Raw genomic sequence first — 23,911 nt, 5'->3', positions numbered from 1 at the left:
TGTGAATGACCCTTTAGTTAGTTAGATAGTTAGTTAGTCGTGTACCTGAGATGTTAGCAACAGTCAGCAGGTGGTGCTGCTTGAACATCTTACCAAGAAGTGCGTGGGACAGAGAGAGGGCAGGACCACTGCTATGGACCACCTGATTGGTCAATCCGGGGATGTTGAAGGTGACTGAGGCCACACCTATAGGAACACATTTAAATCAATGGGATTAGAAATTCCTAGCCGTTTGAAAATGCAGAAATTCCTAGCCGTTTGAAAATGCAGGTGTTTGTGTGTTTAAAACGTTTAGTACAGAACTAGAATCGATGGAACACACCTGGAGGTGCGTTATGAGCGTTGTTTTGGAGTTTAAACATATCTTCAATATTGTTTTTCTGTTGTTAAAATGTTAAAGTGTCTTCAAGACAGCACAGGGTAAGAGAATGTTAGAAATAGAGTAAATTATTGGGTGAAGTATTTCTTTAGCGGGAACCCCTTTTGGTGTTTTAAGCATTGTTATGCTTTAGCTGTTGAAAAATAGCAGATCTACAAGCTCATAGCGCGGCACCGAGTGCCACGCATGAACTTATTATTATTATGTTATTAAAAAAAAAAAAAAAGTGAAAATGTGGCACAAATCTTTTAATATATATTAGGGCTGTCAAATGATTAAAAATGTTAATCAGATTAATCACAGCTTCAAAATTAATTTAATCATGATTAATCACCATTCCAACTATGTCCAAAATATGCCATGTTTTCCTGTTTATTGTTGTGGAAATGGAAATATAAATGACAGAAAGCGGATATACATTTGTTTTTGAATGATTTTTGTTTTCTAATGCATTTAGTATAGACATGATGTGATGTGAGCATTTGTAGGCCTAGCCTACACTTTGAGTTAAATCAACACTGGCTTTTGGCCATGTAGACTGCGGTCCCCCAGGAGGAAGTCACTAATGTTGCTCTGGAGAGGGAAGTCTGGAACACTCTGGTGGAGCTGTTGCCCCCGCGACCCGACTAGGGATAAGCGGTTGAAGATGGATGGATGGATGAATGGAGACTGGAGTCCCAGTCCAGAGATGAAAATCATAATAAAATGGCCTAGGCTACTTTCTATCAATTTAATTTGGGGGTCCTTGAAATTAAAATAGCTGAGAAGCAATGGGTTAAACTGTAGACTATAGTTAATTGAAATTCACAAAATACAATAATGGCACATAAGCATTTTTGGAAACAGGGCTTGGTTTAGAAAAGCCTATATTTTGCGCTAAAGTAATTATTGAATAACATATAAATGTAGGTTTTAAGGCTAGAATGGCATTGTAGTGGACTGTAGTGAGAGGCGAGATTGTCTCTCCTTCATTGCGGGACTGCAGGACTAGTCTGGAGATAGTTAGTCGTGAATCAGCTTCAGTCAGTGTTTTGGTTCGTACCTGGAGTTGCGCATTATCTCCGCGGTGCACAGCAGCACAGGAGAACTGTCTTTAATATATCCATGGTCGTTTTCAGTTGCTTTCCATGTGCGACACAAAAGTACCATGTGTTTGTTTTGGTAATAGCCTACTGCAGGCGCAGCCATGCTGATTCACGTAATCGCGTAGGACAAAACGAAACCAGCCGGACAAACATTGTCCGGCTAACATTAATTAATTAATTTTCAAAATATCCACAAGTTGCGACGGACCAGAGTGATTCTTGCAGCGCGCTGATAGCTAACACTAGTAGTGTGTGTGTGTGTGTGTGTGTGTGTGTGTGTGCAGTGTAGCCTAATGGGGCTTTGCTAGGCAGACAAAGTAACGCAACAGAGTTACAGAATCAAACCACTTTGCAACCAAACTACAATACACAAGCTATCTCTCTGGTGTTGTTCAATCATGACTGTGTGCTACACAGTGACAGATTTGTTATGCTCTGGACGTTCCTGAGCCGCGCGCACGGGCGCATGTTAGGGGGAACACTAACATGCGTTAATTGCGTTAAATATTTACGCAATAATATTATTATTTTTATTTATTTTTGCGGCTTACGCCTTTTATTGATTTTTGAAGGGACAGACAGTAGGCTGACAGGAAACGGGAGAGAGATGGGGGGATGACATGCAGTAAAGGCCGTGTCGGGTCCGGGAGTCGAACCCGCGGCACACTGCGACTGGATTACCAGTCCGGTGCCCAGACCGTTACGCTACGGCCTGGGCCAACGCGTTATTTTTGACAGCCTTAATATATATATATTCTTTCAGAGCGAACGTTTTTAACTCAAATCTTTGCTTCTGGGGAAATCCCTGGAACAACATATTTTCATATGGGGTTCGGTGGCCAAATACATCTATTTTTGGGGATCCTTGACATGAAATAGTTTGAGAACCACTGACATAGAAACATGGGATTTTCAGAAAACTGTCAAGATTTAGAAGACATTTTGTAGAATCGTTCCCAGGTCTAAATGGGTTAAGGAGTAGTCCAGGTGTAGTAAGTGGCGTAGTTAAGCTATAGTACATAGTTCAGTTATAGGTATAGTTCAGGTGTAGTATGTGGTGTAGTTAAGTTATAGGTGTAGTCTAGACATAGCCTAGGTATAGTTCAGGTGTAGTACCTGGTGTAGTTAAGTTATAGGTGTAGTCTAGACATAGCCTAGGTATAGTTCAGGTGTAGTACCTGGTGTAGTTAAGTTATAGGTGTAGTCTAGACATAGCCTAGGTATAGTTCAGGTGTAGTACCTGGTGTAGTTAAGTTATAGGTGTAGTCTAGACATAGCCTAGGTGTAGTTCAGGTGTAGTACCTGGTGTAGTTAAGTTATAGGTGTAGTCTAGTCATAGCCTAGGTGTAGTTCAGGTGTAGTACCTGGTGTAGTTAAGTTATAGGTGTAGTCTAGACATAGCCTAGGTGTAGTTCAGGTGTAGTACCTGGTGTAGTTAAGTTATAGGTGTAGTCTAGTCATAGCCTAGGTGTAGTTCAGGTGTAGTACCTGGTGTAGTTAAGTTATAGGTGTAGTCTAGGTATAGGTGTAGTACCTGGTGTATTTGCGGTGTGCAGAAGGGTGGGTGTAGGGAAGGGGTTCCCTATGACGATCTGTTGCTGAGGCAACACCAGGGAAATCACAGTAGTCGTGCTGACGGGAGGACTGCTCTCTGAATGGAAGGAACACAGTAAAAAGATTAAACCAATATGTCTTACAGTCAAATAATAATGGATTGCATTTGTATAGCGCTTTTCTATGCACTACGTACTTACTACTCAAAGCACTTTACAATTCATCCATTCTTTCATCCATTCTGAGGTGAAGCGGCGAACAATCAACGCCAGCGTCCTCACTTCCCACATTCACACACCAATGGTGGCAACCACTGGAGGCAAGGTGGGGTTCAGTGTCTTGCCCAAGGACACTTTCCCTAACCTTAACCTCCCATGGGGCAGCACACCTAAACCTAACCTTAACCCTCTCCCAACCCTTAACTTACCCTCACCAACCTTAATCCAGTCGTTTTAACGCACCCCTCACCAACCTTAATCTGGTCGTCTTAATGCACCCCTCACCAACCTTATGTCTAACCAATGACTAGTCTAAACTAAGTATGCACCCCCACTTCATGTGGACAGGAGGAGCCGGAATTCGAACCGCCGACCCACGGATCATTGGACGACCTGCTCTACCTCCTGAGCCACAGCCCCCGTACAAGATACAAGATGAAACGCCATGGCCGAAAGCAATATTTCATAACCGTCAAATAGAACACGAAACAGGACGTAGGAATTGAACCCTCACCTTCCGGAGGGTCTGTGAGTGGCTGTAGCTGCTGCTTACGGCGAGACAGGATGTTGGGCACCGTCTTTGGTCTGTCCCCCAGCCCCGCTGCATCCTGGGATGGAGGGGGTCGGGGAAGGGGAGGACGTTGTGGGGACTGCTGCGACACTGGAGTGGCTGTGAAAACAACAGTAATATAAATGTAAAAAAAAACACACACACATTTTGCAGAGATCAGAGGAGTACACAACACACACCAAACCTTTTGATTGAGGTGCCGAACTGAGAGGAGATCAAAGTAGACGCACCTACTCATATACCCTGAGGAAGGCAGCGTGCCAGCCCAAACGTCGGCTAGGTGTTTTTAATCTGTCTCGTCTGTTGTTAAAATAATGATTTATTTTGTGCGGCTACCTTGATCCTCTCTCAAAACTAATTTTACACGATTCAACAGTGTTATGAATCATATCCTGCTTGGTAATTAATGCAATAACATTTTATTTATTTATAGTCCGATTTGTGATATGCTACATGTGTTGCACTCGCAGTGCCCCTAACCAGTCAGTTTGAATTAAACTTTCAGTGTATTTATCAGGTGATAATAATAATAATATGAAAAAGGAACAAACACCCGCACATTGTCTTCAAATGCAGTGACCAACTTTTATTCATCAGGCCATCTTTATGATAGCCTGATGATAAAGATAGCCTGATGAAGGCTATCTTCAGGGAAACGTTGCAGTTTCCCTAAATAAAGGTTGGTCAAGACAGTGTGCGGGTGTTTGTTCCTTTTTCATTTTTGGGCACCGTACCCTCTCCTACGCACCTGTCGCCTGTAGGTGTGCAAAAGCCTTGCTTTTTTATATATAACAGGCCGGTCTGAAAAAGCGACCGGGCCAACAGTGACGGAGATTAGCTGAACGCAGACAGACGGACACACGGACGGACGGACAGGGTGCAAAATATTACCAGTATGAGTGTTGGCTACAGAACAGTATGATGTGAGGCTGCCTGGAGGTCTGGACTCACCCTGGGGCACCACAGAGCCTGATGTGGGCTTAACGACAGCACTCTCTGCTGTCTTTTTAGGGGTACTGCTCTGGGATCTGCGTTCAGGTGCGGTCTGCGGCAGTGTTTGTTCGGTCACTTCGGTGGTTCTGGTCTCAGATCCGTTCTCCTGCTCCAAACTCCTGATTTTAGATGTGATTTTCTCCAACTTCCCTAGAATGCTCTCCTCACTCTTACCTGGACACATGCACACACGCAGAGTTAGTCATTTAACAAGTTAATGAATTACTTTTGTTTTTAGTAGAAAGGTTTTAAACAGAAGTCACAAAGTGACACTAAACAATGACAAGGAAACAATATCACAATTTGAAAGGATGCAAATAGAAAATGTATAATTAAAAAAAAATCTAACGGATGAAGCCGATACAGAAAGTTTGCATGAAAAGAGGGCTATTAGGCTGTATAAGAAAAGACATGGGAGGTTATATAAATTATATAAGCATATGAATGTTTTTCTGAACATATATGTTTTCAGAAGCGATTGAAAGGCTCATTACCAGACTTGTGAGCGATCTGTCTGATGTATTCCGCTCTCTGATAGGTGAGACAGGTGTGTAGTTTTTCCAGTCGGTCCTCTTGCGCTGTGAGGTCTTTGATTTCCCTGCGAGCCTGACACAGGACAACACAGCAGCGTTAGCCACTTAAACCCCAGCGTCCGTGTTGTGGGGAAAGCTTTTTGCCGAAAATAGCATATCGACAAGCAGTGAAATCCTTCCCCATAATAACAGAAGAAACAGGAAAGCCTTCCCCACAACAATAGAGCAGTTGAAACGAACAACCATATAAGTCCATACTAATTATCCATCCATCCATCTTCAACCGCTTATCAGTAGTCGGGTCGCGGGGGCAACAGCTCCACCAGAGAGCTCCTGACTTCCCTCTAATTATCCATAATGTCTAAATCATGCATAAGGGGTCAGGGCAGATAGGCTTTTTTGGGGAGGGGTGAGAATAAATCATGGACTTAGAGATGGTTATTCGTCTCAACTGCTCAAGACAAAGATGCTAAATTAACACTTATGATGCTGCCAGAGTTCTTCAGAGTAAAGGCCCAAAAACCCGGGAGGTATAATGTTCCATTACTACCTTGCGCTGTCAAGTTTGATCTCTCGTTAATATTCCAAACGAGATGCTCGGTTAAGTCAGAAATTAGGACAGAACATCAGCGTTCTGATCTGGAGAGCGCCGTAGATTTAGAGATAATAGCAACATTTGTCAGCCCGTAAAGAAGGAAGTGAATGGCTGCGCGCATACACAAAACATGTCCAGGAGCTTTGTGCAAGGCGTTGCCTAGCAACGGGAGCTGTCATGGAATGAATTATAGCGATCTCGTTTTACATAATTAAAAAGGCGCTAACGACGTGTACACACATCCGAGGCACCCCACGGCTTTGTATACACGTTTTTCATAGGTTTCACGCATCATAGGTGTTAAGCAGATAACAACACGGCGCATGTTCTCGTCGATATAAATAGGGCACCGAGGGTGATGTGCGTATTGACTTGACACCGAAAAACAGCTTGCAAGCTTGTAGAAACTACTCCGGTCAGGAAGTGGTCAGTTATTGTCAATGCGCAACCAGGTGTAAATCAGGCATTACCTATCATACATGATATTCAACAGGTTCTCACAAGATCCCTGACCGGCAGGTTCTCATGGAGGTCCAGCATGTTCTCCTGAGGTCCGGGCAGGTTCTAACTTCTTACCTCATGCAGGACTGAAGCTTTAGTGAGAGACTGAGCGTCCATGTTCAGGGTCACTCTGAGGGCGTTGTACTGAGTGTTGAGCTCCTGACGCCTGAGCTTCATTTGGCTCGTCCAATGGGATCTGAACAACCAAAGATAGCACTTTAGACATAAATATGATCAATAAATACATGCATGACTTACGCAGAGAAAAGATTGCAGGGCCTACTTTTTGTATGTGTTAACCCATTCTGAACGGGAACCCATTTTGGTGTTAGCATCATGTTATGCTTTAGCTATTGAAAAATAGCAGATCTACAAGCTCATAGCGCGCCACCGAGTGGCGCGCTAAGAGCTTGTAGGTCTGCTATTTTTGAAAAATCGAAGAACGACTGACATTTTTTAGAATCTGATCTCAGGTCAGAATGGGTTAATCAGACCAATGTGTGTCCAGTGGAAACCTCGTATGAATCTGATCTCAGGTCAGAATGGGTTAAAGGTCAGAGGTCAATAGAACACTATTTCCCAAACAGTGGATCGGGACCCATTAGTGGGTCACGGACCAATTCTTATGGTTGAGTCGAGTAAAAAAGAAAAAAAAGTATAATGATTAAGCAGTAGTGAAAACAGCCGACCGGGTCCCGGGCCAACGACAACAACCGCACTTACTTCTTCATGGTGTGTAGTCTCTTTTTGGCCAGACTCATCAGACTGTCGTCCACGCTCTCTATGTCAATCACCTCCTCCTCATCATCATCCTCTTGCGACTCATCAGCATTATCCTCCTCCTCCTCCTCCTCCTCCTCCTGCCACACAAACAGGGACACAGGGAGGTAGTTTTAGTCAGTCTTTTGAATACTATTTAGTTTTAGCCATATTTTTGTCACTTGAAATGATCTAGTTTTAGTTTACTATAAGATTTTAGTAAGAAAATAAATCTACAGTTGATTTAGTCGACTTGACTGCATGCTTAAAATAACCGATCTACAAGTAGTAGTAGTAGTAGTAAGCCTTGCCCTCCTGTTTCTGTAGCGTGAGGCAGCTTGATGTACAAGTACACCCCGTGAATATGACGCTAGTATGTCGCAGGGACCCCCAATCCAACCCTTGATGCTGAGTGCCAAGCAGGGAGTCTTTGGTATGACCCGGCCTGGGATCGAACCCCCGACCTCCCATTCTCAGTTCGGACACTAACCATGAGGCCACTGAGCTGGTCTACAAGCTCACGATAAAAGTTTAACTTCACTATTATTTCCCAAGTGAAGTTCTGTGTTCTTACACTCGTGATGTTGATGACCAAACGTCTCCTCTTCTGCAGAACAGTCTCGTCATCATCTGAGGAGTTGATATCGATGCGTTTATTCTTCTTCTTCTTAGTGCTGTCACGATTACAAAATTAAGTTGCTGATTAATTGTCACACACATAATTGCAATTAATTATTTCATTGTGTTTTTTTTTTATTTAAATTTCAGATTGCCTTTAAGGGTTCATAATCAAAAACGGCACAAAGACATAATATAATAATTTGATACTTACTGAACAAGCATTTAAATTGTGTAAGCTTGTAGATCTGCCATTTCTGCTTTTTTTAAATGTTGACGATTATGACGATTATGCAAAAATAGTTGTGCTCATCTCAAACAATTACGATTAGGCCAGTGGTTCCCAAAGTGGTTCCAAAGTGGTTCCCAGCTAAATGATAGTTTGGAACCAAATGGACACTTATGGGTCTGTAGCCTAATGCATGTCAAACTAATTAGTGTAAATTTGGGAGTCCTTGACATTAAAAAGTTTGGGAACCACTGGATTAGGCGATGATGTAATAATTGTGACAGGCCTACTTTTTCCTCTTCTTCATCAGAACAGCCTCGTCTTCATCTGAGGAGTTGTCCGTCACCTCGTCAGAGGAGCTGTCTGTGTTCTCCAGGTCCACCACGGAGGGCTCTGGGTTGTTCTCCTCCAGCAGGTCCACCAGGGGGCGCTGTGGGTTCTGGACCCGTCTGTACACCTCCTCTGTACTCTCACCTGGACAACACCACGCAGGACAGAATGGGAATAATCCATGAGACAGGACAAGATAGGACGAGATGAGACAGGACAAGATAGGACGAGATGAGACAGGACAAGATAGGACAACACCACGCAGGACAGAATGGGAATAATCCATGAGACAGGACAAGATAGGACGAGATGAGACAGGACAAGATAGGATGAGATGAGACAGGACAAGATAGGACAACACCACGCAGGACAGAATGGGAATAATCCATGAGACAGGACGAGATGAGAAAGGACAAGATAGGACGAGATGAGAGCAGTAGGATGATGTAGGCTGTAGGCAGGCTGTAAGCAGAAGGATTGATGTGATGGGATAAGATAGGTCGAGATGAGAGCAGTAGGATGATGTAGGCAGGCTGTAGGCAGTAGGATTGATGTGATAGGATAAGATACCGATGATATGGGACCAGGGATGATATGGGACCAGGGATATGGGACCAGGGATGATATGGGACCAGGGATATGGGACCAGGGATGATATGGGACCAGGGATGATATGGCCCTGGGACCAAAGACTTGGTCTTGTGTCCGTGGGAAATTTTAGATTTTCTGGTTTTATAAATAATAAATAATAATATAAATGTTCTTATTTTGATCATAAGAGCCAATTACTATAGGCTATGTCAAGTCGACAGGTTTTCTTCAGAATATGACACTTATTTACCACAACACTATGGCATATTCCAAGAGTCCAACTACTGTAGTGGTTCTCAAATGTTTTATTTGCAAGGAGTGTACAAAATAAATGGTTCCATTTGAACATTTTTGTCAGAGTTACAGACCTGCTATGGTCATTCAGGACTAGCTCTTTGTGTTTCTGGTAATATTATGTTTTATTGTCTCCACCAGGCCGAAGGCATGGGGGGAGAGTATGTTTTGCACTCCGTCCGTCCGTCCGTGTGTCCGTGTCCGTGTCCGTGGTCCACACACTCCCTGGATGCCAACGATGAACCTCTGCCCCAAACTTTCCAGAACGGCCTGTTATAGCGCCACCAGGAGGCCGCTTTGTGCAAAACAAGTTTTGTTAAGTATTCGTTCACGAAATACTTCACTCTATGGGATGTTTCCCTTTGCGGAGCAAAAGGGCAGAAACTTCATTCATGAACTCCCACTGAGCATATGCTCCTCAAATATGCCCTGTGGGTTTAAGAGCGATGACGTAGATGCCCTGCTTCTCGAAGCATCTAGGCTGCGTCTACGTCACAGCGCGCTCATTCGCTTTTCCTCTGCCGAGCTGAAAGGACAGACTTCTGTTACTGAGTCAAGTGTTTAGGGCAATTTATACCTTAAAAATCGGACAAGAGTGCAACTCGAGTACCGTGAGGTTCCCTGATACTTGGACTTTTCTTCCGACAGAATCTTTTTCAAAAACTCTGCAGAAACAAAGCTCCTAGACGGTTCGTAAGTTCTATTACCAGAACATTTCGAAAAGACCGCCAATTCAGATATAGAGGGGTAACAACTAGCTTACAGCTGGCGCCGCTTAGCGGTTAGCTTAGCAAGGCGCTACCTTCTATTTTGCTATCTTTCTCGTTCGAGGCTAAGACATAGGCTAAACATAGTTTCAGTCTCACGAAGGTGCTACCTTTTCTAGCGAGCTAGCTCGCTCTCGTAGTGTTACTCACTAGCTTAGCGCTAGCATAGCACCTTCAACGTTAAACTAGCCGGTGTTTTACTGGGCCTGTAAGCCAGTTTTCGCTAGTCTAGTTTTTCACCTAGAGACTATACGATAAGCTACCTGGTGCTTTACGAGGCCGGTAAGCCCGTTTTTCGCTAGCCTAGCTTTCACCTAAGCTACACGGCCTGGAAGCCCGTAGCAAATTAGCTTTCTTCACGTTCGTGGCCACGAAGCCCTTTCACAAAGTTAGCCAATTCCTGGTCCCCCTCTCGACGGAAAACTACGAGCTACAAGCATGTATTCCCCGGTGAGAGAGACCCCCGCCGCAGCTAGACGCCGCCGAAGAGGCATCACTCCCGAGCCACAGAAGAGGTGCACTGTGGCGGGATACGGCAACAAGATGTCCGGCACCGACAGACACGAAGTATGTCTGTACTGCCTCGGCGTGGATCATGCACGCAACGCCCTTCTCGATCTCGACGACCTATTTGGTTGCGAAAAATGCAGAAGGATGGACTTCACCCACCTACGAGGTAGGCTGAGGCGCGTCGATGAGTTCTACAAAAAGTACACACGCGACGAGCACGAGCACTATGGACCGAGGCAGAAGTTGGACTATACCCCAGCTTCGCCTCGCACAGCCAGAGGCTCCACTCAAGAGCGAGAGCGGCCTATACCGGCCCCTCGTAGCCGTGCTACAGCTACGGTCTCCTCCCAGGCAGCGGCAGACAGGGCCACCGCAGCCCGCTACGAAGCTGACGGAGCTAGACCTAAGAGCGGCTCTCGCCCTCTGATACCTCGTCAAGTGAGTACACCAGCAACCGGGCCTCGCGGCCGCGAGATCCCGGCTACCATGGAGGAGCGCTCCGCCAGACCGATAGCAAAGCCTCGTCTTCGCACTGCGGTCTCTACTACCATGGCAGCCCGCCTAGAAGCCTCTCCACCACGCAGCAAGGCCCCCACTAAGGACTGGGCTGACGCTGAAGAGGGGGAAATCGACTACGACGAACTCCCCTCCTTCCAGGAGAGAGACTGCGAGCGCTATGAAGTCGTAGACGAGGGCAACTACCAGAACGACTCGTCAGAGGCAGACGAGTACACTCGCCTCCCTTTCCAGGACAGTGAAGACGACGAGGTAGAGGAATTTCCTCCCCCCGTCGACAGACAGGTAACACCCCCACCTCAGCCTCGCGCTGCTCTCCCCAAGGATAATTCAACCTTGATGGAGATCTACAAAAGGGCTGCTATCCGCTGTGACCACGCCTGGGAGGAGATCCCCAGCGAGAAGGTGAAGTGGGATGGACGCAGCGATGAGTACGTCCCCCCTCCTGTACCAAAGAAGCAGGCCATTCCTCAGGCCTCAGGCCTTGAGACCTTGCTCAGCAAAGCCTGGACCAACCCTATAGTCAAGGTAGAGGCCATCCACCGCCGTGGCAAAAGGGCGGCCACTGAAATGAAGGACATGGAGAAGCTGAACCTTCTCAAGATGCCCTCCATGGACAGAGCCATGGCCTCGTACCTGGCTAACCCCCAAGCCCCAACTGTGATCCCACAGGACAAAGAACCAGTCTTCTCCAGTGTGGCCGACAAAGAAGGGTCTAAGATCAACAGGTGGCTGTATGACCACATGACCTTCGTCGCCAGGGGACTCAACACAGGAAGCCTCCTGCATGGATCCATGAAGGCTCTCCTGCTGAAAATGGGCAACATATCCACCCCAGAAAACCTGGCTGAGATGCGCCGCCTGGTACACGAGCTGGCCCAGCTCCAATATGATGTCACCAAGCACACTGGAGCAGCTCTGGTGTCCTCCATCCTCCAGGAGCGGATGAGGTGGGTGAACCTCGCCCCTCTCCCCGATTCTGTGAAGAGGGACATGGTGGGGAGGGACATATCACACGAGAGCCTCTTCCATGGGGTTCTCGAAGACATGTCGGTCTCCATCCAGCAGGCAGAGACCTCCACCAAGACGATGAAGGCTCTCCAGCCACTGGCTGCCAAGGCTCCACCGGGCCGCGGCAGGGGCAAGCGTGCCCCATGGAAGCCCAGGACGTCCAGCAAGGACCCACCCGGGCCCCCGAGGGACTACTCCGGAGACAGACAGCGTCAACCGCAGGGTCCACGCACCGACCGTCGCCGCTCCCCCCCGCCCTACAAGCCCAGAGGAGGAGCGTCCAGGGGCCGAGGCGCTGGGAAGCGGAAGTGACCCGCTTGGCAGGTCCCAGAGGGGGGTCCTAGCCTCACCCCCCCGATTTCTCCCACAGAGTTCGAGGCCGGAGGCAGTGGTCACGGACCTCGCCTCCGAGCCGGCGTCAAAGCGCCTGAGGACGAGTGTGCAGACTGCCACGGGCAGCAGTGTACACACGTACCAAAATGTTGTTATGTGCAATTCACAAAGTGTCAATGTTTTTGCTTTAATAAAGTGTCAAAAAAACAAAAAAACAAAAAAAACAACACAACGAACTCTGAAGGGCACAAGCCCAGCCATGGGAGAGATAACCCATACTGTAACAGCACAAGCTGTTACAGGCAGGGACCACCACGCCAAAATATTTCTTCACTACCCGAAGAATCCACTAGAGGGAGACACTCCACACAAGGTGAGTTTTCCCCTAGGCAAACCGTCTCAAGGTACCCACAGGCCACAGAGAGACACCACTATACAGGCGGGTTTCCCCCCACACACGGGGAACCCCCTGTCACGTCATCTGTCAAAGTGGCGAGAGTGCGGAGCATCATCATGGATCATGCGCACTATAGCGACCGGATACAGGCTCCAGTTCGTGTCGAAACCGCCCACCTTCGAGAGGATCTTATTCTCTCAAGCGAGGGGACAGGAAGCAGGCATTTTACAAGAGGAAATCAGATCCCTCCTGCAAAAAGGTGCCATCACGGAGGTTTCTCACAACCAGGCAATGAACGGGTTTTACTCCCGTTACTTCCTGGTGAAAAAGAAGGGGGGGGGGCTCCGACCCATATTGGATCTCAGAGCTCTCAACCGCTATCTGAAAACCTTCCGCTTCAAAATGTTGACGCCACCAGTCCTACTGCGATCAATCCGCAGAGGGGACTGGTTCACGTCAATAGACTTACAGGACGCATACTTTCACGTTCCAATATACCCACCGCACAGAAAATTTCTGCGCTTCAGGTTCGAGGGGAAAGTATACGAATACACGGTACTTCCCTTCGGAATGTCCCTGAGTCCGAGAGTCTTTGTGAAATGTACAGCAGCGGCGATAGCCCCACTGCGACAACAGGGTCTTCGTCTAGCAACCTACATAGACGATTGGATCCTATCCGCAGACTCTCAACAAGAGGCGCTGTCACACACACACACAGTGCTCAGCCACCTCCGCTCTCTCGGATTTCAAATCAATTACGAGAAGAGCATGTTAACGCCGACACAGTCAATAGACTTCATCGGTATAACGCTAGACTCAGTCTCTTACAGAGCTCGCCTGAGTCGAGAGAGATTAGACGCGATGATACAATCGGCAACGTCTTTCAAGAAAGGACGCTCGATTCCTTTCCACATATGTCTCAGGATGGCGGGGCTAATGGCTTCCTCAATCCATTTAATCCGCCTGGCCAGGCTACACATGAGACCATTCCAGCTATGGATGAACTCTCTGCGTGTACCTATGTACCGTCGCCACCAACGGGTAGAAGTGACGTCACACTGCATACTAGCCCTACAATGGTGGATAAACAGACGGATCCTTTCAGAAGGAGTCCCCATGGGGAGACCTCTGATCAGGAAAGTGGTCACCACAGACGCAAGCATGACAGGCTGGGGAGCCACGCTGGAGGGTGCCACAACCAGGGGGGTGTGGTCAGAGCACCTACGCTCCTCCCACATCAACTATTTGGAACTGATGGCGGTTTTCCTCGCTCTGAGGCAATTCGAACCGCTCATACAGGGTTGTCACGTGCTGGTGAGAACAGACAACACAACGACGATGTGTTACATAAACAAACAAGGCGGTCTCAGGTCCCCCCGTCTTCATCAGTTAGCTCGAGAGCTCATTCTATGGAGCGACTCTCGGCTTCTGTCCATCACAGCATGTCACGTCCCCGGTATTCTGAACACAGGAGCAGACCTGCTGTCCAGAGGACCTCTCCGCTACTCAGACTGGTCTCTACACCCACAGGTGGTCACACAGATCTGGAGCAAGTACGGGACACCCGAAGTGGACCTATTCGCCACAGAAGGGAACACGACGTGCCCCCTCTTCTTCTCGATAGAGGGGCCATCGACGCTGGGACTAGACGCCCTGTCACACCGATGGCCCAAAGGCCTACTCTACGCATTTCCCCCACTGACCCTCATTCCCCCCACTCTGGACAGAGTGAGGACTCAGGGTCTGACAATGCTACTAGTAGCCCCAGCCTGGGGGGTCTGGAGGTCGGAGATAACTCACCTCCTCTACGACCAACCTTGGCAACTCCCTCTACGAGTGGATCTCCTCACTCAAGCAGGTCGGGAGATTTTTCACCCTCGCCCCCAGGACCTAGACCTATGGGTTTGGCCTGTGAGAGGGTGATGTTGTCCGACGTAGGCCTCCCTCCGAATGTCATAGCCACAATTCAGAGGGCAAGGGCTCCATCAACAAGGGCCCGCTATGATACGGCATGGCACGTCTTTGAGCAGTGGTGCTCAACACGGCCTACTCAAGTGGTCCCCTACCGAGCGTCAGTAGTGGACATTTTGACTTTCCTACAAGAGTTCCTAGACAGGGGACTAGGTCTCTCCTCGGTCAAAAACAACTTGGCAGCAATCTCAGTCTGCCATGTGGGGTTTGAAAACGAGACGGTATGGAAACACCCCCTAGTTAGGCAGTTCGTTAAGGGCGTACGAAGGGAACACAGGATCAACAGATCCCTGGTCCCCTCCTGGGATCTAACCCTAGTCCTGGAGGCCTTAACCAAGGATCCCTTCGAACCACTGACGACAGTTAGTTTGAAGAACCTGACACTGAAGGTAGCCCTCCTAGTTGCCTTGACAACTGCTAAAAGGGTCAGCGACCTACACGCCCTCTCGACCTCGCCAGAGTGCATGAGGTTCGATGACAGGTCAACCAAGGTCACTATCAAGCCCAACCCAGCCTTCATCCCCAAGAACGCTCTCTCCGTGTGCGTTCCAGTGGACCTACAGGCTTTCCACCCCCCTCCTTTTGCTTCTAATGAAGACAGGAGGTTAAACTGTCTCTGTCCAGTGAGAGCTTTACGAGCATACGTGGACAGGACGGCCCCCTTCAGGATAGGGAATCAACTATTCGTATCCTGGGGTACCAGGACCAAAGGAAAGCCTGTCACAACGGTCAGCATCTCCAATTGGATAGTGCAGACCATCCGCCTGGCTTATACTAGTCAGGGAGTGGAGCCCCCACAGGCGCTGAGGGCTCACTCCACAAGAGGCATGGCAGCATCCTGGGCACTCTGTAAGGGTGTCCCAATCCAAGAGGTCTGTACCGCAGCGAGCTGGTCCTCTCCCTCAACATTTGCCACATACTATAACCTAGACGTGGCAGCGCCCTCTGTGGCGCACGCAGTGTTGGGGGCTGCCGCACCATAATGGACCTGTTAGGCCATTAAACCATGTGTAATCACATAAGTCTAGATGCCCTGGATATACCAGGCCTACATGAAGCATCTACACTGAGAATGTATATCAGCCCGAGGCTACTACCATTCTCCACCGGGACCGGGCTATCAACCAGAGGTTGCCCAGCCCTCATTAGGTTACTTTATATAGCCCTGAACACACTTGACTATTTCAAGACACGGGAGTTCATAAGGTCCCATAGAGTGAAGTATTTCGTGAACGAATACTTAACAAAACGAAGAGGTTTCTTTAGAAACCAAGGTTTTGTAAGTAGAGTGAGCGAAATACTTCACTCGAAACACCCTTCTGTCTTGGCCCGGCAGAAGGAAAAGTGTTCGAATGAGCGCGCTGTGACGTAGACGCAGCCTAGATGCTTCGAGAAGCAGGGCATCTACGTCATCGCTCTTAAACCCACAGGGCATATTTGAGGAGCATATGCTCAGTGGGAGTTCATGAATGAAGTTTCTGCCCTTTTGCTCCGCAAAGGGAAACATCCCATAGAGTGAAGTATTTCGCTCACTCTACTTACAAAACCTTGGTTTCTAAAGAAACCTCTTCGTTTTTGCACAGTACACCTACAGATTTTGTCCAAACATCGCGCAAATTGGTACACAGTCTCTCTAGAGCCATTAAACGAAACCGGTCTTTCAGATTTCTCAGACTCCATCCTGATTGGTTAAGATTGGCTTCCAAAGTTCACAGGAGTGCTCAGTTTCAAACAAAATGCTGCAAATCATGAACACATCGCGTGATTTCCGTGAAATTGTGCACGCACATTCCCACTAGGCCGAGGACGAAATGCCACATGAACAATTTCAACTCAGCCTCAAGGTGGCGCTATAACTGGCCGAAAAGTGTTTTTACCTCTAACTGCACGGATCTGTGGATAATTTACTTTTGTTGCCCTTTTATCCAACTACCAGATGAAGGCAAGCTGCAATGTCCTACATTCCTATCCTGGTGGAGACCTGTGCCCAGAAGGGCACTTTTTCTAGTTGTCCACTCATTTTGTATGCCCGTGGCAAACATTGGATTTTGACAAAAATGTCCACTACAAGCTAGCATGGCAATGGCCCTATATGGGACACGTTAGCATGACATAAGACACAATGTAAAGAGATTGTTATAGTACGAGATATTGTGTACAACAAACAGGGAAAGTAGACATCTGAAGTTGACTGAACTGATTTTAGAGAGATTTAGAACGATGATTAAGAGAGAAGCACGATATTGACACAAAGCATCCTGGAAAATGACACCGCCATCTAGTCTGTCTAGGTACTTCAGCCCAGTCATATCAGCTTCTGTGTGTGTCACAGGCCTCGCAGAGACCAAACCCAAAACACATTGTAGTCTTAGAAGCTGGCGATGTTGTTTATCTTTCGCCAGAAACGGTAATATGTCAGCCACAGTGCACAACACTGCAGGCAGTGGATTTCTATGGAATGCGCACGCATTCCACGTTGTCCTGGGACTCGGGAGAAAAAGGCGTTGCCTAGCAACCTGGGCAGCATTAGAGGTTTAGCTCCAGCCGGTCGATTTTGATATAAAGTTTATTACCCGTGGCGCCGCAGGTTTGGCTTTCAATGGGTAATTATTATAACCTGTGGTGCCGTGGGTATGGCTCTAAGAAATTAAAGAAAATGTTCCATTCTTATTATGATTAAATTAGAATTATTGTCATATTGGTTTATTTGGATTGAGGTTATTGTTTACCATTCAAGCTGGACATGGAGTTAACCAAGTCATTTCTCCTCTTCATCAACCGTCTCTTCTCCTCCATCAACTTCTTGTGCTCGCTGCTCAGATGCTGGACCATCTCTGCCGCCTACAAACATTGTTTTACACACATTACAGTAATACTTTTTTACAAAAACAAAGAAAATGGTAAAAGACAGCTGTGCAAGGTGCTTTATGTGTATAGTACATGCTTTCATACAGAGTGACATCACTCATCAATCATACATCACTGTTAACAACAGTTACGGCGGGGCTCCACCGGGCGCATTGCGTCTCCGTCGCGTGCGTCAAAACACGAACCGGAGCAATTTTAATGCAGTCACGCAACGCAGGCAGTGGAGCCACCCTTCATTGATTAAAAAGGGAACATTCCCTGACGGTGACGGAGACGCGACGCTGATGCGCCCGGTGGAGCCCCGGTGTAAAGATCAGCCAACAACAGACAGCAGTTAAGTTTTTTTGTCCAATTTGCCAATTTGGATTTATACATAATAGATTTGTACTGTATGTCATAGTCTACATTCTACAAGCTCACAATGCGACATGTTATCTTGTAGATTTTTCCACAGTGAAGAAAGACAGGAAACATGGAGAAAGAATCAAGGAGTGACGTGTAGCACAGGTCCATCGGGCTCGGGAGTCGAACCCGGGACTGTCAGCCTATGTGGTACACGCCTTAACCACTTGGCTATCGGCGTCCACGATAGGCTATTTTCGAACAGATTAGGTGTAGAGGGGAAAAGTAAGGGGCCAAGGATAGAGCCCTGGAGCACCTCGGCCAGTCAGTATGACGAATCCGCACAACGGTAACCATAGCTGTGGTGTCAAGTGGCTTGCGCTTGAATACAGCGACACCGCAGCTATGATTGCCTACAGGGCAGCGCTCCGCGGATTCGTCTATAGGGAAGATGCTCCAAGTTAGTACAGCTGAGTTAAGACTGCAGCCAGGCGGCGGTAAAGGAGAGACAGGCTGACCTCGTGGAGGATGATGCGTTTGGGCGTTTTGGATTCGATGTAGCCCAGTTCCTTCCTCAAAGCATGGAACCTTATGACCATGTCTTGTCTCCTTTTAATCTCTTGAACGTTATGAAGGAATCTCATCACGCCGGTTCTAGTCTAAATAGAGGGAGGGGGTGGGGGGCTTTTTTAATATTTCCACACAACATCTCTAAGGTATATTAATGACAATGTTGACAATGAGTAATATTCCCCTTTAAAGCCTGGATGTTGCCTAAATTAATTTGATACTTTTTAAGACACCAAATAATTTTGTAACAACAATAAATAACAACAATGATGATGATGATGAAGCTCTTACCGACTGCTTGTTGTCGTCATCATCACCACTGTGCGACGAATCACCCGCTGAGACTGACCCGTTGTCCGTCTCTTCTTCACTTGACTCAGTCAGAACCACAGTCTCCATTACGTTACTGGGCTTCATGTGCACAAATTCCACTTCCAAATCAGAGTCAGTATCCAAAATCTCCACTTCTACTGGGGCCGCCCTCTCTAGAGGAACCTCCTCGACGTCGTCGTCGTCATCGCCTTCGCCTTCGCCTTCGCCAACGCAGACAATGTCCAGATCCACCAGACCTTGGGCCGGCACAAGCTGGCCCGCTTGGACGTCAGGCCCAGCCAGAGGAGCCGGAGCCGGGGTGGTGATAGTACTAGAGGCCTCGGCTTGTTTTGGGGCCTGGATGGGACATGTTATCGGGACAGGTGTGGGCAAGGCCACAGGTGTGGGCAAGGCCACAGTTGGGGCGACCAGCGCGGCGGGCACCACGGCAGACACCGGCGGTGGGGGTGGCGGGGGTGGCTGCAGGAGGGTGAAGGAGCTCGTCGACGCCACCACCTCGGTCTGGGGCTGGACCGCTGCACATTTGATGAGCAAAGGCTCCTTGTCTTTGGAAGTGGGCAGGATCTTTAGGGTGCACGTTCCCTTCTGGCCGAGGAAGCCGGAGGACATGCCAGGGATGGAGAAGGACTGCAGGCCAGAGAGAGAGGTGGCCGTGGTCGTGGTCGGAGAGATGGTGTTGGAGATGGTGAAGGACTGCAGGCCAGAGAGGGACGTGGCAGTGGTCCTGCTTGGAGAGATGGTTTTGGAGATGGTGAATCCAGAGAGTCCAGAGATAGAGGCTGTGGTTGCCGTCGGAGCGATCGGGTTGGAGATGGAGTAGATCTGGCGCCCAGAGATGGTGGCGGTTGTAGGAGAGACCGTGCTGGTGGAGATGACCAGAGATTGGGATTGGTTGCCAAAGTGGACCTGCATGGGCTGAGAGCCGGCGGCCGTGTTGGCTTTCATAGTTCCTATGGAGAGAGAGGCCGTAGGCCCGTTGGTGGGTCCTGGTAGAACAACAACACATTACAATTAGGGAATTTGTCAGCAGTGTTGATTTCGTCGACTAAAACTAAGACGAAAAGTTTTGTCGACTCACTGACGAAAACTAAATGGAAACTAAATAAAAAACTAAGCTATGATGACTAAAACTAAATATACTGACAATTTCGTCAACAAATAAAAACTAGACTAAAATGTTAGGAAGGGACTAGTGGACAAGAGTAAGTCATTTACACTTGCTTGCATGCTGAAAATAGCCTATCTACAAGCTCACAACGTGTCGCAGCGCGACGCATTGTGAGCTTGTAGATCGGTGTCATTATGACGGCATCAAGGCCCACCAAAATACATTCTAGTCGACTAAAACAACTGTAGATTTAGTCGACTAAAACTAGACTAACGCTAAAACATTCCGGGTGACTAAAATGTGACTAAAACTAAATGAAAACTATTCAAGAGACTATGACTAAAACTAAAATCCAAATTTGCTGCCAAAAACAACATTGCTGCATTGTCTGAAGGAAACTGAACAAAACAATAAAACACAACCTTGAACCTATACCACACAGCATACTGTAACTAACTCATCTAAATAACATACCGGTAACTAGAATCCTATTGTACTGAACTCAGGCCAATCAGGACAGTGTGCTCGATTGCGCGTGTGCATGCGTGCTTGTGTGTGGAGGCTCCGCGTAGGCCTGTCACAATTATTACATAATCGTCTAATCGCAATTATTTGAGATAATCACAATTATCTTTGCATAATTGTCAATGGTTTCCATGTTGAACATTATTTCCGTTATTGTTCCGCTATTTTCATAACATTTTGGAAAGAAAACAAATGTAATGTGTCAGTGATTTCTATGTATATTTCAGTTATTTGTCATATCTGCCCAGTGCAATTTGTGAATACGAAGCCTAAAAGGCAAACAGAAATATAAGTTGTAACGTTCCAATGTTCAATGCAAAAAAACACTTTTAATTGCAATTGTGTGTGTGACAATTAATCGGCAACTAAATGTTGTAATCGTGACAGCCCTGTGTGTGTGTGTGTGTGTGTGTGTGTGTGCGTGTGTGCGTGTGTGTGCGTGTGTGTGTGTGTGTGTGTGTGCGTGCGTGCGTGCGTGCGTGCGTGCGTGCGTGCGTGCGTGCGTGCGTGCGTGCGTGTGCAGGCACCGCACCACGTGCTGTTCCCACTGACCTTTGGTGACCACCAGGTTGGGGTTGAGGGCTCTGAGCTGGCTGAGTGGAATCAGCTGGACCAGTCTGCCGTCGGGCTTCTGGCACAGCAGCGTTCCCTGGCTCGCCCCTCCTCCGCTCACCTTGTGCACCACCAGCTTCTGGCTGGGCGGCGGCATGGGCACGGTCATGGTGGTTCTGCCGCTCTGCTTCTGCAGGACGCACGCCCCCGCCGACGGCGAGGGAATCAGCAACACCTGGCCCACCGCGTTGTTGGGGACGGCCGCGTTTACTGCCGCCGCCGCGGCGCTGAAGGAGGCCGCCAGGGAGGACTGTTGGAGCCTGGGCTCTCCTGCAGAAAGACATGGGGAGGTGAATTTGTCAGAACCTTTTAAGAAGCAGTGTTTTGGGAACGGAGCCAGGGCTGAGTCATGCCACTTGAAGCCCAGCATCCGTATTCTGGCCTGTTGAAAACCCTTTTGCTGAAAATAGGTCGACAAGCTCACAGTCACAACGCGTCGCCGATTGGCCAATTCTCGGCGAAAACAGCAAATACACTAGTATCGGAGCCCTTGAGGTACTCCGGGCAACCATTGGTTAGCCTAGGGACGAGTAAAGCTGAATTTATATTCCGTGTTGCTGTAGGGCAAAAAACCTCTTATCTCCATATTCTAACTTTTTTAAGTTTTTTCGTAAATTAACGCCCTGCTTGATCATAAGCGTCACATAGAAGCATTACAAGTAGCAGATCTGCAAGCTCGAAACATTTGAGCTTGTAGATCTGCTACTTTTTAATTTTAATTCTGAGATTTTACAGTTTTGGACAATTCCACCCGACAGAGACGATATGTTAAGCTTAAGCTGTACTGTACGATAGATATTGAAATATCGAGACATATTACTTGAGAGCTAGAGCTACATAATGTCAGTAAGATAAAAAAAAACCTCAAACTTGACAATATGGAAAGATATTGAATAGAAAATATCATTAGACTCATACTGTATAAGTCATATTAGCCAGCTTAATATCAGTGTTTTTATAAGATTGATCAGTGTAACTAACCACTGAAAACAATGAAAACAATAGTGACATCTAGTGGATGTAAATATCACAAAATCCCCAGGCACAATAATCACCACACAATCACAACACAGACAGACACAAACACCAGTCCACCATGAAATGAACACAACAACTCGGCATAAAACACAACAGTGTGACGTTGCAGGCCAGTGTTGGGCGACAGCACACAGATATTACAAAGGAAAGGGTTTGGAGATGAGATGAAGTCGTACATAGATGATTGGAGAGTTGGACACAGGCTGAATTGTTGTATAATAATCATGCATCACAATTTCAGTTGAAGCAGTTCATAGATTTGGCTTTCTGACAATAGATTAAAGGGGCTTTAAATTATATATTGTTGTTAACGTAAGCATCAAATACCCCTATATTCTGATAGTAATCATTGTTATAGTGTGTTTGGTCAGTAACAGCCCTTTAGTAAACAGAAAATGCATTTTCAGTTAGGAATACCAATTTTATCCAGACAAAATTGGAACTGGAACATGGCAAATTTGAATCTGATAACTTTGATAAGTGATCCTCTGCCTCCAGACTGGATAATGTTGATATACCAACCTAAACATCAATTTTCAGTTTAGTAAAGAACTTGAGAGACGGGGAGACCCCCGTTACTGAACCAACATACAGCAACAATAACATGGGAAGATACAAAAAGTACAATAAAATGATTTCCCCAAAAATCATTGTGCTGTAGCAATTGTGATAAATGACCTTGATAAATGACCTTGAAGCTGTACAACCAAGAGAAAATCAAACTGGCCAAATTAAATCCAAGCTGTCCAGTTGCAGAGCAGCATCGCCAGGCAGCAGGCCTGTTCATGCTTCGTTTAATCGTTTGGTTCAACGTACACATGGTCTGGGGTATGGTAGATTCCCTAGCCATTGTCTTAAGCATCATGTGCAAGGCTTTACAACAAATGCATAACTTTTGAATTAAAAAAATGACTTGCCCACAATGCCCTGGTAATGTCACAATACTAAAGTCTGCAGAAATAAGGACACCATTAAAACCGGGAAAGTATCCGTGAAATTTTAGATTTTTGTGTTGGCTATTCAAAATGCACAAAATTTGCTATTTTGCCTCATGCCTATTTGACACCGAGACAGTCCTAAGCTCTTGCAGATGTTGATGCGCTAACTTGCAGATGTTTCACTCCAAATTCAAGAGTATGGAAATTGGGATTGGGCCACACAGTCATTTCAGTCATGATGTACGCTCCAGTGTATTGTAAAAACGAAGCATGAACCATGAATCTTGTGCACCTGCTCGACGTGAACTACCGGCATGAACGACACTTCTGAACCATGACGGATGGCTACGCCACACCAAATTCAGTGTGTGGTATGCTGCTTCCATGTTCTGAGAAAAGCAGACAAGCTCAATGCCATTGCCAAATGTCTACGGAGAGGAGCGCCCCCCCCACCCCTGCAGCAGGGGGACAAAGCCAGCAAGAGGTGGCACAGCAAAGATGCACAGGGCGTGGAATAGGAGGCGAACGACCAACGGAAGTCTGTGTCAGCTTTATGAGGGTGTTTCAGATGCTTTGCACATGCCCATTTAGCGGAAAAGACACAAGAGATAGAAATCAGTTTGAATGCTTGGCGTGAATTTGCTGCCACCACTTAACCACTTATACCCAATATGGCTGATCAGAGTCCATCAGGGCTCTATAGTAGAGTTCTGTGTTCTGATATTGTGGGGGAAAGGTTTCAATGAGAATAGCAGATCGAGAAGCTCACAAGTCACAACTTTGCTGCATTGTGAGCTTGTCAATCAGGTACTTTCCTGCTAA

At 47.1% G+C, this 23,911-nt stretch overlaps 1 protein-coding gene across 10 annotated transcripts in view; it reads right to left on the bottom strand.

Moving 5' to 3' along the window:
- Positions 1-23,911, bottom strand: part of mgaa (MAX dimerization protein MGA a) — a 51,942-nt gene that overhangs the window by 3,700 nt on the left and 24,331 nt on the right. For 7 of the 10 annotated variants that reach the window (XM_083792445.1, XM_083792450.1, XM_083792446.1 and 4 more), the window contains 13 exons: positions 21,054-21,383; positions 18,827-19,854; positions 18,484-18,624; positions 17,485-17,596; positions 8,326-8,509; positions 7,763-7,862; positions 7,153-7,289; positions 6,505-6,625; positions 5,295-5,406; positions 4,759-4,974; positions 3,751-3,906; positions 2,999-3,115; positions 46-186 (listed from right to left, as the gene is read on the bottom strand). In XM_083792445.1, the coding sequence (XP_083648571.1) occupies positions 46-186; positions 2,999-3,115; positions 3,751-3,906; positions 4,759-4,974; positions 5,295-5,406; positions 6,505-6,625; positions 7,153-7,289; positions 7,763-7,862; positions 8,326-8,509; positions 17,485-17,596; positions 18,484-18,624; positions 18,827-19,854; positions 21,054-21,383 (2,895 nt within the window). The remainder of the gene's footprint in view (positions 1-45; positions 187-2,998; positions 3,116-3,750; positions 3,907-4,758; positions 4,975-5,294; positions 5,407-6,504; positions 6,626-7,152; positions 7,290-7,762; positions 7,863-8,325; positions 8,510-17,484; positions 17,597-18,483; positions 18,625-18,826; positions 19,855-21,053; positions 21,384-23,911) is intronic. The other 3 variants (XM_083792454.1, XM_083792447.1, XM_083792449.1) reach the window with 3 other exon arrangements.

Source organism: Protomyctophum parallelum (genome assembly GCF_964188405.1).
Source record: "Protomyctophum parallelum genome assembly, chromosome: 20".
Taxonomy (NCBI): domain Eukaryota; kingdom Metazoa; phylum Chordata; class Actinopteri; order Myctophiformes; family Myctophidae; genus Protomyctophum; species Protomyctophum parallelum.
This window is presented reverse-complemented; position numbering and strand designations above follow the sequence as displayed.